The sequence below is a fragment of the Lytechinus variegatus genome, chromosome 1 (assembly GCF_018143015.1).
Source record: "Lytechinus variegatus isolate NC3 chromosome 1, Lvar_3.0, whole genome shotgun sequence".
Taxonomy (NCBI): Eukaryota; Metazoa; Echinodermata; class Echinoidea; order Temnopleuroida; family Toxopneustidae; genus Lytechinus; species Lytechinus variegatus.
In genome coordinates, this window is record NC_054740.1 from 58,417,949 (window position 1) to 58,440,008 (window position 22,060).

Genomic DNA, 22,060 nt, shown 5'->3' on the forward strand with positions numbered 1-22,060 from the left:
CGGCCTCCTGTGGTTGTATTTTGTAAAACGAGATTTTTACATCGAGAAAATGCGTGAAACTGGAGAGAGATCGCAAGACAGCCAGAAGATCTCAGTATCTGCGGAAAAATGAGTACCGTAATTCCAAATATCGAACGACTTTCAGCTCGAATCATTCGAGTTTTAGGATGTAACCCTGGACCTATGACTCTTCGAGGCACCAATACATACATTGTTGGCACTGGTACAAGGTAGGTCTAAAAAAATCGCTTTAAGTAGTCGTTCAAGTTTGTCTGTGTAGACCCACTCGCTGATATCTGTGTTGTGTCAAATTCTAAGTTCTAAAGAGAAAAATAAAGAAACTAAGAAAGCGAGAAAGAAAGAAAGAAAGAATGAAAGAAAGAAAGAAAGAAAGAAAGAATGAAAGCTAAGGAGGGAAGGAAGGAAGAAAGAAAGAATGAAAAGATAAATTAAAGAAACTAAACTAAGATAGAAAAATTAAAGTCATGAAAGAAAGAAGGAAGGAAAGAAAGAAAAAGAAAGGAAGGAAGAAAAAGGAGGAAAGGAAGGAAGAAAGAAAGAAAGGACAGAAGGAAGGAAGAAAGAAAGAAAAAAGAAAGATAGAAAAGGAAACCAAAGTCATGAAAGAAAGAAGGAAGGAAAGAAAGGAAGGAAGGAAGAAAAAGAAAGAAAGAAAGAGAAACTAAAGTCTTTATAGATTGGCCGGACTATAAATATTCAACGAATTAATAATGTTTGATCGGTAGTTCAGTACTCGCCAGTTCTTTTGTTGATAATGATATTTCGGCAATTTTCTCACAAATTTGGCCCAACTCCTGGGACAAGCCTTGTAGCGGTAGACAGCTACACATTCTTCTTTATAAATTGTGCAATTTTGCATGCTGTTGCCTAGACCAAAAGCTTCAGTCTCTGTTGTATTTGTTGTTCAGCTGAACTCCGTTGGCTTCACTCACCAAATACAGAGACCGAAGTTCTAGCGCGATCTGTACAGGGGCCTCAGTGGCCATATGTTTATGTACTTAAGATCGGATAAAACGGGGAAGTGAATTTGTGCAACAGCCGAGGTAAGTCACTGTTTTTGTTCCTTTTAACTTGATTTTTCTCCGTTTTTGTCTCACCTGCGAAGCAGAGTGAGACTATAGGCGCCGCTTTTCCGACGGCGGCGGCGGCGTCAACATCAAATCTTAACCTGAGGTTAAGTTTTTGAAATGACGTCATAACTTAGAAAGTATATAGACCTAGTTAATAAAACTTGGCCATAAGGTTAATCAAGTATTACTGAACATCCTATTAGAGTTTCATGTCACATGACCAAGGTCAAAGGTCATTTAGGGTCAATGAACTTAGACCATGTTGGAGGGATCAACATCGAAATCTTAACCTGAGGTTAAGTTTTTGAAATGTCATCATAACTTAGAAAATATATGGACCTAGTTCATGAAACTTGGACATAAGGTTAATCAAGTATCACTGAACATCCTGCACGAGTTTCACGTCACATGACCAAGGTCAAAGGTCATTTAGGGTCAATGAACTTTGGCCGAATTGGGAATATCTGTTGAATTCCCATCATAACTTTGATAGTTTATGGATCTGATTCATGAAACTTGGACATAATAGTAATCAAGCATCACTGAACATTTTGTGCAAGTTTCAGGTCTCATGATTAAGGTCAAAGGTCATTTAGGGTCAATGAACTTTGGCCAAATCGGGGGTATCTGTTGAATTACCATTATAACTTTGAAAGTTTATGGATCTGATTCATGAAACTTGGACATTAGAGTAATCAAGTATCTCTGAACATCCTGTTCGCGTTTCAGGTCACATGACCAAGGTCAAAGGTCAATGAACTTTGGCCGAATTGGGTGTATCTGTTGAATTACCATCATAACTTTGAAAGTTTATGGATCTGATTCATGAAACTTGTACATAAAAGTAATCAAGTATCACTGAACATCCTGTGCGAGTTTCAGGTCACATGATCAAGGTCAAAGGTCATGTAAGGTCAATGAACTTTGGCCATGTTGGGGTTTTTTGTTGAATAACCATCATATCTCTGTAAGTTTATTGGTCTAGTTCATAAAAAGTGGACATAAGAGTAACCATGTATCACTGAACATCTTGTGCGAGTTAGAGTAGTATTCAAAGTCAGCACTGCTGCTATATTGAACCGCGTGATGCAGGTGAGACGGCCAGAGGCATTCCACTTGTTTGGCAATTAATGCCAAGAGGGAATATTGATTTGCATTTTGGTCGCGTTAATTTTCAAAATTTTTATTCATTAAATACAAAAATTGAAGAGTCCCGACGGGGGGATTTTGCATTGCAAGTCCCCTAATGGTGGCTGCACGATAGCGAGCCGTCTGTGTACGAGGAGAAATAAATAATTAAAAAAATGTTAAACAACTCCTGGAAACAGACGGCTGCCAGCTGTCTAGCTGTTGCCAAGCAAAAGACAATGAAATCAAGATGGGAATGTTAACACGACGGCACGTTTTCCCTATCTTTTGATAACATTTTTCTCGTTTTTTTAATGAATTCTTAGTAAAAAATGAAATCAATATCGTAGAAATGTCGGAAATGAATCTGTATCCCATCTACATGCATGATTTAGGGTTAGATCTTTTTGAAGGAAAGTAGAAATCTTGGGGGCGAAAGTTTCAGGTTTTTTGGCGGTACATGCAGATGAATGAGAAGGAATCCCTGGATCTGTTGAGAGTAAGCATACGTTAGTAAATGATTTTTACTCTCTAGGAGCCTCCTGGCTAAATAACATGTCCATTTTCACCCCTGAATGATAAAAAGAAAAGGAACAGACCTGCACACAACTGGTATTTACATGTAGTGAGTAAAATCACTAAATGTCTGGGTGTAGGAAACACCAAGTGATATATGCTGTATTGTCACCTATGGGGTCATTACTGTTATGTATCGATCTCATTCGTACTAGGAGTGAGAAGGAAGGAAGGATGGAAAGAAAGAAATCTGAAAAAGGAAAAAATAAAATATAATAGAAAATAGTGAAAGAAGGAAAGAAGAAATAGAAGGGTCTAAATAAACAGAGAATGAAAAAAGTAAGAAATTATCTAAAATGGAAGAAAGAAAAGTGAATTAAAGCAAGAAAAGGGAAGGAATAAAGAATGAATGAAAGAAAGAAAGAAAGAAAGTAAAAGAAGAAAAAAAATGTAAAGAATGAAAAAGATAAAAGAAGGATGAAATAAAAGAATTAATGAAAACAATGAAAAGTTAAGAAAGAAGAAAAAGAAAGAAACTAGAAAGGGAAAGAAAAGAGAAAAATGAAGAGTGAGAGGAAGACAGATTTCCTGTGTTTATTTGTACCAGCAGTGGTGGTACATTTTGAGCAAGAAAGAACATGGCCATCATGAGATGTGCTAACCCTCTAGCAATTAATAATAAAGATTTTAAATCTCTGAGACTGACTTTATTGTATAGGCATATAGATAAAGATTGTTGTGGAATAAATACTTCTGGTTTAGACACAATGAAAGAAGGCTCCTTCTCTGGGCAGTGCTATACAAGCCATAAAATAGCACTGGGTATGAGAGATGGATAGGCCTAATGAAAACAAAATAATTGTGAGTGATGTCTAGATATGAATTATACAGTCATGCATCTGGTACAAATTGAAATAGCTTAATGAGTGTTTTCGTCTCCTGCATAGCAGCGAAATCTTAGGGTTAAGTTTTTTGAATGCCATTATGACTTTAAAAAAATATACATGTGTGTACCTATTTCATGAAACTTAGACATAAGGATAATCAAATATCACTGAAAATCCTGCCTGAGTTTCAGGTCATATGACTAAGGGTTAATGAACCTAAATATTTTGATATTAATGGTGTTTTTGTGAATAATTATTCATCTAATAGTTGTTTTAAAGTCAGCACTGCTGCTATATTGAATTGCGTAATGCAAGCGAGGCTGCTAGAGACATTCCATTTGTTTATAAAGCGAGAGACCGCCAATAGCTCAGGTTGAAAAGGGGGAAATCATTAAAAATCATTCTAATTTGATAATCCAAATTTTATAGATCAAGTAGTCACACTATGTAAGAATTTAATACCTGATTTATAAGATAAAAATGATGATCAGTGTTGACCACAATCCTAGCTTTATACTTGATCTTGAGTAGACTGTAATCAATAATGATGTCTGGAGGAGCTTGTGGCAAACTGCTGTCAATCTCAGTGACAGTCTTCAGACTGAATTTTGATGCTTCTCATGATTTGAACTGTCAAGCAACAGTAAAAATTAGTACAAAATGTAGATCTAGTCCCAAATGAAGAATTTGACTGAGACTGCAATTCAGTGAGATGTAGCAGTAATGCTCAGCAAAAGTTATGACAATAGATGCTATGATTGTCCTGATGCGGAAATCTGTGACCAAGGAAATGTGATTCCTGAATGACATATACTAGATCTAGATGATGGAGGCCTAGATATAGATCTGAAAAAAAAATAAAGAACTGGAACCCAAATATGTTAACCACTTCCCAACAATTTCAGTCTAAAATCAATGTTGAAGACAATATTACCCCAGCTTTAGCACGGCTACCCTGATCGGGCACATAGAGCATTCAAGGAATTTCTTCCTACCGGGTACCCATTTACTACACCTGGGTCGAGAGTGGCAAATGTAGATAAACGCCTTGCCAAAGGACACTATAGCTGCTGCAGGATTTGAATCCCGGACCTTGTGGTCCATATTCCGGAGACTTGTCCACTGAGCCACAACATCTCTACAGTTACAGAATGTCCAAACGTATTTAAATGCAACACAACACAATGAAATGTAAAGCCATTACCAGTTCATTTTGACGACTGATTCCTTTCTTGCCTGCTATTCAAACATCTGCAAGTGAATGCAATCAAATTCCATAAGAGCAAATGAGTTTCTCTTACTTTTGTGTAACCATTAACAAAATGATGTCGCTATTTTGTGTGAATTAATCAATAGAATGTTAATAATAAAAACTATTGATGTTGTCATCCGTTTAACGTGGTTATCATCAAAATCATTATCATGCTGGTTTTATTACATGTATAATCTCTTGTTTTATCATTACTACTATTTTCATTCTCATCATTGATGATCATCAATTTAAGAATTGAATTTTAACTATTACTCACTAGTTGTAAATCAGGGAAACTCAGGTGTTATGCCCCCAGTCAGCATAATGGTTTGCATCGTTTGATGAAAATACACCAGCTGAGAAGAACCTAAATAAAGGGAAACTTTTTTTTTCTCAATGATCACATGTCCTTGCAATCTAATCCTTATTATCCAAACATCTGGAGAGTTTTTGTCTCACCTGCGAAGCAAGTGAGACTATAGGCGCCGCTTTTCCGACGGCGACGGCGGCGGCGGCGGCGGCGTCAACATCAAATCTTAACCTGAGGTTAAGTTTTTGAAATGACATCATAACTTAGAAAGTATATGGACCTAGTTAATAAAACTTGGCCATAAGGTTAATCAAGTATTACTGAACATCCTATTAGAGTTTCATGTCACATGACCAAGGTCAAAGGTCATTTAGGGTCAATGAACTTAGACCATGTTGGAGGAATCAACATCGCAATCTTAACCTGAGGTTAAGTTTTTGAAATGTCATCATAACTTAGAAAATATATGGACCTAGTTCATGAAACTTGGACATAAGGTTAATCAAGTATCACTGAACATCCTGCATGAGTTTCACGTCACATGACCAAGGTCAAAGGTCATTTAGGGTCAATGAACTTTGGACGAATTGGGGATATCTGTTGAATTCCCATCATAACTTTGAAAGTTTATGGATCTGATTCATGAAACTTGGACATAATAGTAATCAAGCATCACTAAACATTTTGTGCAAGTTTCAGGTCACATGATCAAGGTCATAGGTCATTTAGGGTCAATGAACTTTGGCCGAATTGGGGATATCTGTTGAATTCCCATCATAACTTTGAAAGTTTATGGATCTGATTCATGAAACTTGGACATAATAGTAATCAAGCATCACTGAACATTTTGTGCAAGTTTCAGGTCTCATGATTAAGGTCAAAGGTCATTTAGGGTCAATGAACTTTGGCCGAATCGGGGATATCTGTTGAATTACCATCATAACTTTGAAAGTTTATTGGTCTAGTTCGTTAAACTTGGACATTAGAGTAATCAAGTATCACTGAACATCCTGTGCGTGTTTCAGGTCACATGTCCAAGGTCAAAGGTCAATGAACTTTAGCCGAATTGGGTGTATCTGTTGAATTACCATCATAACTTTGAAAGTTTATGGATCTGATTCATGAAACTTGTACATAAGAGTAATCAAGTATCACTGAACATCCTGTTCCAGTTTCAGGTCACATGATCAAGGTCAAAGGTCATGTAAGGTCAATGAACTTTGGCCATGTTGGGGTTTTTTGTTGAATAACCATCATATCTCTGTAAGTTTATTGGTCTAGTTCATAAAAAGAGGACATAAGAGTAACCATGTATCACTGAACATCTTGTGCGAGTCAGAGTAGTATGCAAAGTCAGCACTGCTGCTATATTGAACCGCGTGATGCAGGTGAGACGGCCAGAGGCATTCCACTTGTTTCATAAAGCATCGGTGATTTCTACTGACAAATTTACTCTGAGCCAATTAGATTCAAGGATTTAAGTAATCACTGGCATTTTGTTTTGTGAAACACTTTCCTGATCATACATGCATCATACACAACCTCAAAGGGTTGGCTTTGTTGGATCAAATGGAAATAGCTACGGTGAAGATCTAAACGACTAGACAAGATAAGGGTACCATCACATTATTCCATTTCCTGCCAACCAGTATAGGACTTGCCCTGCACCACTGACATAGGCTAGTAACAGCTTCAATCATGTCGGCATACATTCCTAACGTGTCTCGAGTATCTGAACTTGTATGGAGAGTTTTGGGAGACAATGCTAGTCACGGTCATCTGCAAGGGACTAATTGTTACTTGGTTGGCTCTGGGAACAGGTATTGTTTTATAAAATTATGAATCGGTCATTGTGTAGAATGTAGATAGAGTACATGTACTGATTCATGTAAAATATTTATATAATATTGACTGGCCTTGAGGGAGATACCAAATATATTTCCCAAACTAGTCTCATATTGCCCCGAGTCGAAGACGAGGGCAATATGGGTCTAGTGAGGGAAATATTTTTGGTATCTCCCGAAAGTAACGCCAGTCAATATTATTATTACCTGTTCAACTCTTTCTGGTACATTATATTAACATATTGATAGATTATATAACTAAATTGTTGGACTTACCTTGGTCAAGCCTCTAGTGTCAATTCTGCACTTTACCATTATGACGTACTTACAAGCGCTCGGATCCAGCGTTGTCTTTATTATGACGTATATTGTTGGTGCGCGGATCCTTATGAAGCGTATCTCTTTATACGCATCCACCAATGCGCTGGGGATTGATGAGCTCGGAATACGGATATTATGGACCGATAATTATTGTACGTAGGTGCAGTAGGAAAATTACTCTTTTCGGGGAGGAGGGGTGTACGAATATTATGGTTACTCGTCATTCAGCTGATCGCTGACCGAGCCATTGTGACGTAGTTTATGTTATGTTAATCAGTTAGACAGACAAAATACGCGGTTATATCGTGTCTCCAAAATGCCTCATTCAGGTAATAATTAGTTCTATCAGAAGAATGCATGGTGGGTGATATTTGGATCAGAGGTTCTGCAAACAGATAATATGTTTAGATCTTTAAAATGTTCTTTAGAAATAAGAATAAATGTAAATCATCATAACTTTCATCGCTTTTATAACTTCTTTTGTGACAAGGAAGATATTTTCCTATACATATAAATAGTGAATAATCAAGATTTCATACAAGGAATAATGTAGTATAGTATAGTAAAACTTATACAGGTTTGAAAAAAAAAATGTTTAATTGTTGTGCTCATTTATTTACACTGTAATATTTTTGTCTTGCCTGAACAAAGTATGGAAGAGACCTAGTGATACATGTAAATCTTCCTGTTAGTCTGCCTGTTGGTCTTTAAAAAAAATGTTAATGTTTTTGTTCAACTTGCTCTCATTTCTTTTTTTGAAGTCATATTATTTTCAGCTTACATGTAACTTATAGAATATACCTTTCAGTTTCGTTTCCTGTATTGCTACAATTAAGATAGTTCAGCCCTATCTGTGAAAACCGCAAATGGTTATGTTTTTAATATTACAACAGGAAGTTGGCAAGATGAGGGTACCATCACATTATTCCATGTGTAGCATACCAATATACTGTAGGGCTGTTTTGAGCTGTAAACAGCTTCCATTATGATTATTATCAAAAAGTCAAGTCTATGCTCACATCTTTATTTTGTATTCATAATGTATGTACAGTATTATGATTATTTTGTTTATGTTTTGGCTTATTTTGTATATTGCACATAACATAATTATATCACATTTCATATTCTATTATTTGAACATAAAAATAAAGGCAAACAAACAATCAATAATGTCAGTCTATATTCGTAGTATATCTCAAGTATCTGGTCTAATAATTTGTATGGAGATGGAGAGTTTTAGGAAAAAATGCCAGTCTTGGTCATCTGCATGCAAGGGACCGATACAACCTGAATTTTGTCAGAACTCAGAAGTTGTCATTGTCATTTGACAGTCACCATAGTAACAGTCAGGTGTCTATCCTCCTCAACATATTAGAAATCCAAACATATATTTCAGATATGACAACTTTCCAGATTTGATAGACAGGTCCATATTAAGGAAAAGCTGAATAGCATTTTGTTGTTTGAGGATGAAGACATCAAAATCAAGTTTGGTAAACAAGTTTTTCGAATTCATCACCCTTGAATTTCCTCTGATCGATTGATAACTCAGTATTAAACATAGAATGCCTAAGGCTTTTTTTTGTGAGCCAATGTATTCAAAAGTGTGGACCTGTCTAGATGAAATATTTTGATAAAATGCCTTCCATCGTGGTTCTGTGACTAGAACTTTCATGAAGAATGGATTATTATTTGTTAACTCCACAGAGTTTGTGAAACCCATAGGTCCATATATTTCTACTGTTCACTGTAATGCCAAACTTCAAATGAAATAATCTTACTTCTTGGAACAATCTTATTTATTGCAAAATGTGATTTATTAAAGAATGGAGTCGCAACGGATCGCATAGTGTGAGCCGGGCTTTAGATGCAGCATTGCCTTTAGTACTCTACTAGTCTGCTAGCTCAGATTCATATTTGACACTTTAACCAATAACAAGTCTAGAGTTAAGATGAGACTCTGAAGGCTCTGTGTAGTCTCACTACTTCAGACTCTGCATTATGCACTATGCGAATTTAAAAAACCAAGGGTCTGTGCCTGCAGACTAGTGCTGTACCTACCAGGTGGGTGTTTCATAAAGCTGTTTGTAAGATACGCATGCCAAGTGATATCCCTATGTAATTGAGTTAAGATCATGTTCCAGTCATTCGTATAGTTGTACATATCTTTACTAACAGCTTTATGAAACACCCACCTGGTTTTTCGGATTTGATCACTTTCTCTTTGAATTACATTTCTGTGTGTTTGTCTATAGGAGAGTGTTGATCGACACTGGTGAAGAGAACAAACCTGAATTTCTCAAGAATCTGAGGAATACCCTGGCTGAGAATGGGACGTCGATACAAGAGATTCTTCTCACTCATTGGCATCACGATCATGTAGGTGGCATTGCTGATATCTTTCAAGAACTTCAGTTAGGTGAGCTGCCAACTTTTCTTTATTCTACTAAGTTAAGCCCTGAGCCCCATCCAATCAATCGTAACTCTGTGGATCCATCAGTGTCATAATTTTTTCTGTAGGAAATTTGCGCAATGTCCTTTGTAAACAAAAAGAAGCACAGTGAATTTTCGAGAAAGCAATGAACGCATGAACATACATCAAAGTTAGAAAATACTTTGAACAAACATGAATAATACATGTTGACATTGCTAGTTGTCCATAGTTGCGATTGATCAGATCAATTGTAACTCTTTGTAAGACGGGCCCAGGTGTTGGAAAGGGAGAGGGCTGCCCCCCCCTAAAAAAATGTGTTGATGAAATATATCTAATGGATATAAATGAAATAAAAGGAAGTGAGATTATGAAAAATAGATAATGGAAAAGAATGAATGAATGAATAAAAAGTTAATGAATATAAAAGATGTATAAGAATAATGAAATAAGTAAAACACACAAAAAAATTATTTTCAAGCATGATCATATTGATCAAATTTTTTCAATATCTTGCTACATAGCTTTTCATTTTTTTAATGTTTTAATAGTGACAGTGTCCATAATGGCAAAGTTTTGCAAGATTTTATAAAATGAGGCCCGAGGAAAAATATAAATGTTTACTGGTTGTGCAGTAGAATATAAACTTTTTGAAAAATATTTACAGCACTCTATGAATTTACTCATATTTATGAATGTTAAGGGTTGGTTTTACAAATTTGAATGGAGTTTGAGAATTCAAATGCAATTATGATGAAATCTTTCTTTAAAAAAAAACAAGTGCACACCTAGTTACCAATAATGCATATAGCATTTCATTTATTTGAAAGCAAGATAAAAGAGCTTTGTAGATTAAATGCTTTGCTCAAGGGCATAGGTGCCGTGGCCAGGGATCGAACCCTGGACTTTCCATGTATAGCCAGACGCATTAGACCACTCGGCCAATGCACCTCACCATTAAAGGTACAAAATGATCAATGAATCTGAACAACTCGTAAAAGAATGTGATGCAAGATCTCTGGTTAAATATTTGATACTACTATTTGTTTTATTCAGAGAATAATGTCAAGGTTTCAAAGCTGCCTCGCCACCCATATCAAGCAGAAACAGTTAACGGAGATAAGCTCACATACAACTACCTTCAAGATGGAGAGAAGGTCACAACAGAGGGCGCTACATTGAGGTCAGTATCCCTGTATTTATGCATTGTCTTGTGTGGGTCAGGATATGAATGATAAAGAGCTTTCAATTCTCTCAAGTTGGCACAAATCAAGTTTAATTTATACTCTCCAAGTTGTCATATTATCAAGTGACCATTCAACTTTTTTGTTATTATTTATCTGATTGTCACATGGGTGGACTCTTATAAAAGTCATATAAAGTCAATGTGTACCAAATCACAATTTACAATTCATTTCAGTATACAAAAATTCCAATATCTAAACATCTCTCTCTTTGAAGTTCAATTTGGTCAAACATATAAGTTTATAAAACAGACAGGCGAGGAACTTTGTTCCTTGAATACTGGGATAGCATCCAGCGCCTTACCTGTGCTGCACTCACTAGTGTGGATTGGACATAGTGGTTAATTCTGGGTGCCCTATTGCTAGAGCTTTTGTGAGTTATGTTCCGGCCGGGTATCCATCACCCTTAAACTGCTGGAGAACAGAGCAGCGAGAAGGCATTTCATGATTACCTACGGTGTACCATGATACATGAAGGAGTGTGTCAGTAGCTGTCTGCATGCAACAGAAACACTTGTTAACTTAGGGCTTGCCTACCTATGCATGTGAAGACTGAACTCCAATGGACTCTGAGGAAGGAACCACCAGATTGGTTCAACGGAGAGGAAGGCGGGTACAGCAATGCACTGTGGAGTGCATAGGGCAAGATGAGGCACGTAGAATATCTTGGTCATCCACTGCATCCGTTTCTATCTCCAGGCGTCTTGACCTTGTCTTGCAACTGGATCCAGATGGTCTCGGACGAGAGAGTGAGGTCGACGATGCGCAACTCTTCTTCACTTTAAACAAAATTCACAGCGCAAGTCATCAATCATCCTTTCATCAACTTCATTTACCAAGTCCTGTGGCGTCTGGCACGCGACGTAGCGACAGGTGTGGGTACACTGGCAGTCGTAGCCGCAATCCTGCACACAGGCGGCCCAGGCCATATGGTCGCTATGCACTGACCGGAGCAGCAGTGGATTTCGGCAGCCGTCTGGGTGACTGAGCAGCCCTCTTTAGGAACGCACTGCTCACCTCCATGGCATGAGGAGAGGACTGGAAAAGGTGTCCCAAACATTGCCTGCTCCACCTAACCCTAACCAGAATACCGCGTCTGGTGGGGGCCCTACTATTGCGGTCGAAAACAAGGAAAGAAGAAAACAAAGACAACACATCTTAACTTTGCGTCTTGGAACATTCGCACTCTTCTCGACAGAGATGTCTCAGAGAGACCCCAAAGACGCACAGCACTAATTGCGAGTGAACTTGGAAGATACAACATTGACATCGCTGCTCTAAGCGAAACCAGGCTGGCAGGTGAGGGAGAACTATGTGAAAGAGGTGCAGGTTATACATTCTTTTGGAGTGGACGTGGACCTGGAGAGAAACGTGAGTCTGGAGTTGGCTTTGCGATGAAGACAGCACTGGTTGGCAAATTAGCTGGTCCTCCAAAGGGTTTTAATGATCGCCTTATGACAGTTAGACTCCCCCTTTGTGGGGAAAGAAAATTCATTACCATCATTAGCGCATATGCCCCTACCATGACAAACCCTGATGAGACCAAGGACAAGTTTTATGAAGACTTGAACAGTGTCATCACAGCTGTTCCCCATGCTGACAAACTCACTATCCTTGGTGATTTCAATGCGAGAGTTGGCCATGACAGCGTCTCCTGGGAAGGTGTGATCGGGAAGCATGGGGTCGGAAACTGCAACAGCAATGGTCTGCTACTCCTTCAGACCTGTGCAGAGCATGGCCTTTTGATTACGAATACAGTGTTCAACCTCCCTACCCGGAACAGGACTTCATGGATGCATCCACGCTCAAAACACTGGCATCTCATTGATTATATCATAGTAAGAAAGAGGGACAGACAAGATGTACGTGTCACTAAGTCTATGTGTGGCGCAGAGTGTTGGACAGATCACCGCCTTGTCGTCTCCAAATTCAATCTCCATGTTCAGCCCAAGAGACGACCACAAGGCATGAAAGCGCCAAAGCGTCTGGACATCAACAAACTGAAAATCGACAACTTCAAACAGTCCTTTTCCGACACCCTGGAACAACGCTTACAGTCCACTTCACTGGAAGGCCAGGATGTCGAGAATGCATGGGCTGCACTTCGTGACACATTGCATAACACAGCCATGGAGTGTCTTGGGCCATGCACCAGGAAACACAAGGACTGGTTTGATGAAAACTGTACTGAGATCAAGCAGTTGCTAGAGGAAAAGCGTCGGGTCTATAAGTCTTATCTTGATGACCCAACGTCATTAGCTAAGAAAGATACACTGAGGAGTGTGCGGAGCAATCTTCAGGCAAAGTTGCGCCAAATGCAGGATTCCTGGTTGAGTAGCAGAGCGGATGAGATCCAGGGCTTTGCAGACAGAAATGACATGAAAAACTTCTATGATGGCCTGAAGGAAGTCTATGGTCCCTCTACCGCAGGATCATCGTCTCCCCTCCTCAGTGCTGATGGGTCTACTATAATCACAGACAAAGAGAAAATTCTAGAAAGATGGGCAGAGCACTTCAACGGTGTACTGAACATGCCTTCAGTTGTAAAAAACGAAGCCATTGACAGGCTGCCTCAGGTCCCGGTCGATGAGACATTGGATGCCATACCAACCTTGGAGGAGACTCAGAAAGCAATCCATTCATTATCTAGTGGCAAAGCTCCGGGTTTGGACTCCATTCCAGCTGAAATCTACAAAGAAGGTGGTATGGCCCTGTCTAAGAAACTCCACCAGTTGTTTCAACAAATTTGGCAACATGAGACAGTGCCTCAGGACTTCAAAGATGCCTCCATCATACATCTATACAAACGCAAAGGAAATCGCCAAGCTTGTGACAATCATCGTGGAATATCTCTGTTGTCCATCGCAGGCAAGATCCTTGCTAGAGTCCTACTCAATCGCCTCACCTTACACCTTGAGCAAGGCCTCCTACCTGAAAGCCAATGTGGCTTCCGGAAAGCACGTGGCACTGTTGACATGGTGTTTGCTGCTAGACAGCTACAAGAGAAGTGTCAGGAACAGAATGCTGACCTCTACTCCACCTACGTCGATCTTACCAAGGCTTTCGACACTGTTAGCAGAGAGGGTCTTTGGAGAATCATGGCGAAGTATGGTTGCCCAAAAAAGTTCATCGCCATCGTACGACAGCGTCATGATGGCATGCTGGCAAGAGTTCAGGACAACGGCGAGACCTCTGACTCATTCCATGTCTCCAACGGAGTGAAACAAGGCTGTGTCCTTGCTCCCACCTTGTTCAGTCTCATGTTCTCAGCCATGCTGACTGATGCCTTCAGCAACACAAACATGGGCATTGGCATTAGGTACAGGACTGATGGCTCTGTCTTCAACCTTAGGAGGCTTAAAGCAAAAACCAAAGTCTCAACTGACACTATCAATGACTTCCTGTTTGCTGATGATTGTGCCCTCAATGCTTCCACAGAGGTTGACATGCAACATAGTGTTGACAAGTTCTCTGAGGCCTGCAAGAACTTCGGCCTTATCATCAGCACAAAGAAGACTGAAGTATTACATCAACCAGCTCCAGGAAAGCCTTACGTTGAACCCAACATCACAATAAGCGGACAACGTCTAAATGTGGTGGACAAGTTCACATACCTCGGCAGCACACTCTCAAGAAACGTTGTCATTGACGATGAAGTCAATGTCAGACTTGCTAAGGCAAGCGCTGCCTTCGGCAGACTTTACAAGAACGTTTGGAACAGGAGAGGAATCTCAGCAACAACCAAGATCAAGGTGTACAGGGCCATGGTTCTTACCACATTGTTCTACGGTTGTGAAACATGGACAGTATATCGGCGCCATGCCAGGAAGTTGAACCATTTCCACACCACCTGTCTGAGAAAACTTCTAGGCATCAAGTGGCAAGACAGGATACCAGACACTGAGGTCCTCACTCGTGCCAACCTGCCCAGCATTTACACCGTCCTGATGCAGTCTCAGCTCCGGTGGGCAGGACATGTAGCTCGTATGCCGGACGAACGTCTGCCAAAGAAACTTCTGTTTGGCGAGCTCCAGGAAGGAAGACGCTCTCATGGAGGCCCAAAGAAGCGATTTAAAGACACACTAAAAGAATCACTTAAGTCTTTTAACATCAACCATGACACATGGGAACAGAAAGCCCAAGACAGAGGAGCATGGCGTACAGCTGTACATAAGGGTGCTGTAACATGTGAGGCCAATAGGACCATAGTGGCTGTAGCCCGCAGGCAGGCCAGGAAGGCAAGGACTGCCAACCCTGTAGCAGCAGCCAATATTCCCTGTCCACACTGCCAGAGACTATTCAGGGCACAGATTGGCCTGACTAGCCATCTGCGGACCCATCAAGCAAATGATCAAACCCCAGGATGATTTGATGGTCCTCGTCGCATCGACGGACAAAACACATAAAACAGAGGAAAAAAATTAGTATCACAGCCAAACGATAAAGTGATGTCAAACTATCAGTCTGATTCACCGGTTCTCAATAAAAAGAAAACCAAGGATCCTGTATTGATCCAATAAGTAATATCAAACTCAACCTATCCCTAAATACAATATCCCTGAAAGGATCCTGCACTGATTTGATTAGAAATAACCCGTCGGCCTTATGCCAAAAGGGCCTTAACCTGATTTTAGGGGTTCTGAATATTTTATAATAAATTTAACACATTTCATGTAAAACTTAATAACTTAACACGTTTATCGAAATTGGCTTCAAAAGCAAAAAATCGACCACAAACTTTTGATTATTAGAGAGGCCAAAACCTTTAAACGCCATTATCTCGGAATGGCCAAAAGCAGTTAAGGCCCTTTTGGCATAAGGCCGACGAACCAATCTTTAACATCTTAGTGTATCACATTTCACCTATACATGTAATAACGCCCTTCAAAAATCTCAATTAAACCTTTAACTTTGTTTCATTTTTTTTCGCAATTGCAACTCTGCAAAAAATTCCTTTTAAAGGATCCTGTATATAGAATTTTACTTCAATTACTTCATACCCAAATATCTATGAATACATTTCGTGATCACATTAAAGAAATCTTCTACATCTTCAAACATGAGCCTAGATCTTCAACTAATCTATAGCTCTCAAAACTCTACAATCCGACATCTTACGATCTCACCAGGGTCTAAATTTAAAATAACTCTTCTCAATACCATCAACAAACTGTTCAGACATCTTAGAATGACTGTATTTCCGATCTCAATTCTAAGGAGTTTCTGATGTTCCTCTCATTGTTCTTTACAACAACTTATCTGTCTGGTAGCTTGCTAGCCGAAAACCTGCTTTGAAGTCCGTACTTCTTATTATTGGTCCTAGTCCAAATTGACACGACCTTTGGAAAATGTCCTGATTCTGGAAATCATCTTACTGTTGATTTATCCCGATCTTGGAACCATCTTTAGTTGGGAGATCATGATATTCCCCACTGGTTACGGGGAGACCTATGCAAATGATCATCATTGTTTGACATGACAGTCGTCAGTACAATGCGAGCTAGTCACCAGGTCGGGGCGATGGACCGATCATGTATGGTGCAGCACACGTCATACAGTGCTTCGAACCTGCTGGTTTTCTTTTGTGATCAAGTGAGCAAGGTGCTTGGTGCAGGTGATGTCGAGGTTGCATGAGCTGAGGCTGAGCTGATGACTATCGTGTCACAATCGCTGAGGCCAGGAGCGGTAGGTTGGAGGCTACAAGGTATCGAAAGTAAGGCCAGTCTGTTTGAAGTAGATACGGCCAGAGGGTTGAGAAAGGGGCTATCATCCAAAGTTTTCTTTTGTGATCAAAGCGATAGTGGTGCAGGTGAGGTCGAGGTTGCCTGAGCTGAGGCTGAACTGATGATTGTCATGTCACAATCGCAGAGGCCAGGAGCGATAGTTTGGAGGCTACAAGGAATCTAAAGCTAGGCCAGTCTGTTGTCAGTTTGAAGTAGATAGGGGCAGAGGGTCGATAAAAGGGCCTATCATCCAAAGTTTTCTTTTGTGATCAAAGCGATAGTGGTGCAGGTGAGGTCGAGGTTGCCTGCGTCGAGGCTGAGCTGATGACCGTCGTGTCACAATCGCTGAGGCCTGGAGCAGTAGGTTGGAGGCTACAAGGTATCTAAAGCTAGGCCAGTCTGCTTGTTGTCAGTTTGAAGTAGATATAGGAGCAGAGGATTGAGAAAGGGGCTGCCATCCAAAATTTTCTTTTGTAATCAAGGTGATAGTGAGCAAGGGATCTATTGTGGTGCAGGTGAGGTCGAGGCTGCACAAGCTGAGGCTGAGCTGATGACTGTCGTGTCACAATCGCTGAGGCCGGGAGCGGTAGGTTGGAGGCTACAAGGTATCTAAAGCTAAGCCAATCTTGTTTATTGTCAGTTTGAAGTAGATAGGGGCAGAGGATCGAGAAACGGGCTATGGTCCAAAATCGATGGCTTCTTCAATACTTCTTCAATAACATAAATTCTGCTTAGATCTGACCTCATACAGGCTTCTAAAAGCTTCAGCCATTGTCAGTCAAAAGGCTGCTATATCAATCAAATAGCTGCTTTTTTATTCAAAGTTGACATCGAAAAGTTAAATCAAGATGTCAGCCGAAATGGCGTCTACCTCAGACTGCAATATGTGTGCTTCACAAAGTCTAAAGATGCAATGCCAAGAAATCCACTGGAGAGCCACTGGAGTCTCCTCCCAATTTTCTAATTACCCAAAAGTATCACAAGCAGCTGTTAAAAAGAAAGGCTCATTGAGCTCAACTAAAAAGGGCTTATGAAAATTCATTACCTTGTAGACAGTACACAAGAGATATGCACATTATCCTCTTGAGTTCTAGCAAAAGAATCTCTCTCTCACACACATCTCTCATTCACTTCACATTGTTGATAAGTTATCTATTCCTTGTCTCTTAGCAAGGAGTTTTAAGACATGGAGAACCATCAAACACTTTTCCTTTATAGCCACTTTGATGCGACAATGATAAAATATGTTACTCATGTGTTTCATTGCACATTTCTTGCAGATTGTAGACAAAATATTCCTGCCTAACTATAGACTTACAGGCGAAATACAGAAGGAAACATGCTTTGATAGTAAATTATAGGGAAAACAACAGACGATTCAGATAGGTGTTGAGACATTTATTGGCTGTGGCAGAGTCACTGCATGTATCTATGGTAAGCCACTTGTTGTGGCACAATTAAACAATAAAACATACTGGCGCTTTTGTAATGATTATTACTTTACACTGCAATTGGTCGGATGATAGCAGACACATTGCTCACTTTTACAGGGGACAGTGAAAATAAATCTTGCAATATTTCTTGAAATATAATTTGAAATTTCTCGACTGGCCACACTTGGCCGCAGATCTGACCATAGCATCACAAATCAATTTATTCCAACAAACTAATCATAACATTTTTTTGGTGAGGAAGTTTGTGGGATTTCATAAAATGTTGATTTTTAATGTGTCAAATTATTAGGTTTTATCACATTTTAAAACTTATCATTCAATATTTTGCCCAATTTTAGGAAACGATAAACCTTTGATGTTCATTTTGTCATGTGTTCAATATCTATGTTTGTGCTCAAATAAACATGGAAATATCCTAGTTATCTATTTTCAACACAAATCTTTTTTCAGTTTTCGCATGAAACTGGTGGCATCATAGGTCATCACCAATACTACCAGTGCACCTGAATATTCCTTTGTTCTTTAGAAATTTGAAGCTATTTGCATATCGTTGTCCCTCCATTCCTTTTACCTCCATAATAGCAACCTGGCTCTGGAGTGAATCTTAGAAGAAATTAAGCAAGCTTTGCTGGGGGGGGCAAATAAATGCATTTCATTGTGACTCTGATATATCTATAATGATATATTTCTTTGTTCAATTTCACATGCAACCTTCTTAAAATCGTTGTTATTGATTATGCACTATGTATTTTCTTTGTTATTTTGTATTTGAAAAGTTGCAGAAACAATAAATGAAATGAAAACTGAAAAAAATTGTCATCGAAATCTCAGAAATATTTGAATTAAATTAGATTAGATTTATTTTCATGCATTTGTTGAGAAACACATCAGTTGCCCATTGACTCAAGAATCATAAACACAAGCATATTTCCTTGGTAATTTTTTACTCAGTACTTTATATGTGTTGATCAGCTGCCATTCTAAATTGTTCTCTTTCTTTATTTGTAGGGTTGTCTACACACCAGGTCATACTGATGACCATATGGTGTTAGTATTGGAGGAGGAGAATGCTGTCTTTACTGGTGATTGTGTGTTAGGAGAAGGCACAGCTGTAAGTATTACCACTTTGTAGATGGTAGTATCAACCGTCATAAGGATTTTACAGTCTGTGGAATGGTAAAACTGCATGATATGGGTTTAGATCTTATAAATTTCACTATTCATATAAAAATCTGTGAATTATTTGCTCATTACCCTGTTCGTGTTCTGTGAAGGAAGACGATGATATTAATTTATGCAATGAATCTTTTAGAACATTTGATGAACTGATTTTAATGTTTTGTCTGTCTCTGTCTCTTTCTTTCTTGCTTGCTTTACGTCTCCCCCCTCTCTCTCTCTTTCTCTCAGGTGTTTGAAGACCTGTATACCTACATGAAATCACTGGAATTGCTCGTCTCCATCAACCCCTCTCGGCTTTACCCTGGCCATGGTCCCATAGTGGATGATGCCGTGCCCAAGCTCCAGATGTACATTGATCATCGTAACTTGCGGGAGAGCCAGATCAGTGCGGTCCTTCAGGAACATGATGGCAAAGACATGGATGCCATGGATCTGGTCAAAATCATCTATACCGTAAGTTTTCCTCTTTGGACCCTCATCTGCACTGCGGGCACAGAAAATGGCCTGTATTCTAAAGTCAGGTTTAACTTAGACCATGGTCTAACTCTGTACTAAAATTATGGGAAGCCAAAAGTGTCAAAATTTTTATTATGTTTTATGTTTCTTATGTTTACTGTGCTCGTTCCTGATTCATTGATGGTGAAGACAATGATCTATTTCTAATTTCTAGTCAAGTATGAATGATTTGAGAGCCAAGTGAGCTGTAATATTATATCTGTACTGTTAGTGATTTAGATAACAATTGGCTATCCATACTTAAACCACAACTTTAAACCTGAGTTTAAGTTAAACGCGACTTCAGAATACAGGCCCATGATTGCAACTTTGATCAACAACAGGGTCTTCACACTAGACAAGCCAAATACAACTTGCTGTTGGATTTGTACCCTCCAATAAATCAGCCCACCTTCAATCTCAAAACCCAACCAGATGTAGATATCGAACCAGACAAAAGGGAACTCTCAAATACAACATTATTAGATCAAATAATGACTGCTACCGACACTCCCTGTATCCCAAGACCATCCCAGAATGGAGCCTTCTTGGTGAGGATGTCAGAAATTCTAAAGACATAGGAGTATTCAAACTCAAACTTGACAGTTTGGATATCAACACCCTTGTCTCAAAAGCACACTACCAAAATTAACTGTAAACCCTGTACCACCGAAGCGAATGTACCCAGTTCCATGGTGTCATCAGCATCAATGTTGAGGATTGGCAAGTCTCGTCTCGGCCACTACTTGACGAGGAATATAGTCAAAAGGCCTCTGGAACTCCCTCCCTTCTTCACTCCGTGAAATTGACAACATTGAACTCTTCAAATCGTCTCTCAAAGCTCAATTATTTCAGCAGATGTTTGATAGTTAGCTTAATTGGATGAGCCTGCGCCTATGAATGTTTTATATGGCGCGATGTAAATGCTGTGGATCATCATGATCACAAGGCCTTGTCAAATGGCTAGAGCTGTTATGGCTGCTGACTTCTATCTGGGCAATTCCATTAAATAATCAACCTTTTTGTACATCCTACCCCCTTTTTTCTCAAGTTTTACTTCACTTCATAAACTGACCAAGTCCTGGTCCTTTGAGAACATTACAGACTGTCAAAAGAACAAGAAATCAGAGACAGAAAATATCATGAGGGTCCAGCATATAGGTGGTCGGACGTACATATTTTATGGAATTGCCCATCTTCATCTTCAAAACAAAAGCAGTTCTTTTTCTTTTGTTCCATTTAGGAAACACCAGAGATCCTTCACCCTGCTGCTGCAAGGAATGTCTCACATCATCTAGAGAAACTACAGAAAGAAGGAAAGATTGGTAAGATAATTGGCAGGGATTGCAATGATAATAGCCAATTTTTATATAGTGCTTTTCCAAGAATGGCTCAAAGCGCTTTACAGCATATTGATACCCCGGTCATTGGATTCATTTCCATCCGGCACGAAAAGTGCACAATTTCCTCTCCCTCGGGAGCATTCCTTGCATTCATCGCACCCTCATTTTGGCGCTGGCAAATTCAAACATCTTTCGCATCCTACTGGGTACCCATTTAGCACCTGGGTTGAGAGTGGCAAAGTGTGGATTAAAACCTTGCCAAAGGACGCTAGACCGCAGTGGGATTCAAACACATGACCCTTTGTTTACAAGGCGAGTGTCAGAACAATTACACAACGGCTCTTCCACAACCCTCCAAGAAAAAAAAAGAAGAAATTTGTACAGCAATTAATTGGAAAGGGTCATCTTATCTCTGAAATTACCCCCACCATTATATAAAGTGTACTCATCTTGATAATGTTATGATCTTCTCTATATACATGTATATTATTATAAGCTGAAAATGGTTTTGCAAAATATTTTCTGAAGATATTATTTCATTTTGGTAGATTGCATATAATATAGTTCAGTGATTATATATTGTATAATATGAAAGGTAGATATGCTGCAATCAGATAATTCAATAAATCTCATTTTCTTTTGCTTTCTATTTTTGAACTAGTGAGGGCTGCTTCAGATGAGAAGTTCCATTGGAAAAGCAACTTATGAGGGCACTGTTTGGTTTACGGATGCTGCAAGTGCAGGGAACTTCGCTCCAGCGAATATATCAGATACGTATTCTATCATCATGATTAACAGAGATGTAACACACTAAATGAATGATTTTTAAAAAGAAACAGGAA

At 39.2% G+C, this 22,060-nt stretch overlaps 1 protein-coding gene across 1 annotated transcript; it reads left to right on the forward strand.

The window, feature by feature from the left end:
- Positions 1 to 6: 6 nt before the first annotated feature.
- On the forward strand, positions 7 to 21,286 carry LOC121418238 (endoribonuclease LACTB2-like; the record flags this gene model as incomplete). The annotated part of the gene is made up of 6 exons (XM_041611991.1): positions 7 to 230; positions 9,605 to 9,768; positions 10,837 to 10,963; positions 19,210 to 19,312; positions 19,609 to 19,833; positions 21,119 to 21,286. Coding segments are annotated over exons 1-6 (909 nt in total), but the record flags the coding sequence as incomplete, so codon positions are not given.
- Positions 21,287 to 22,060: the final 774 nt, after the last annotated feature.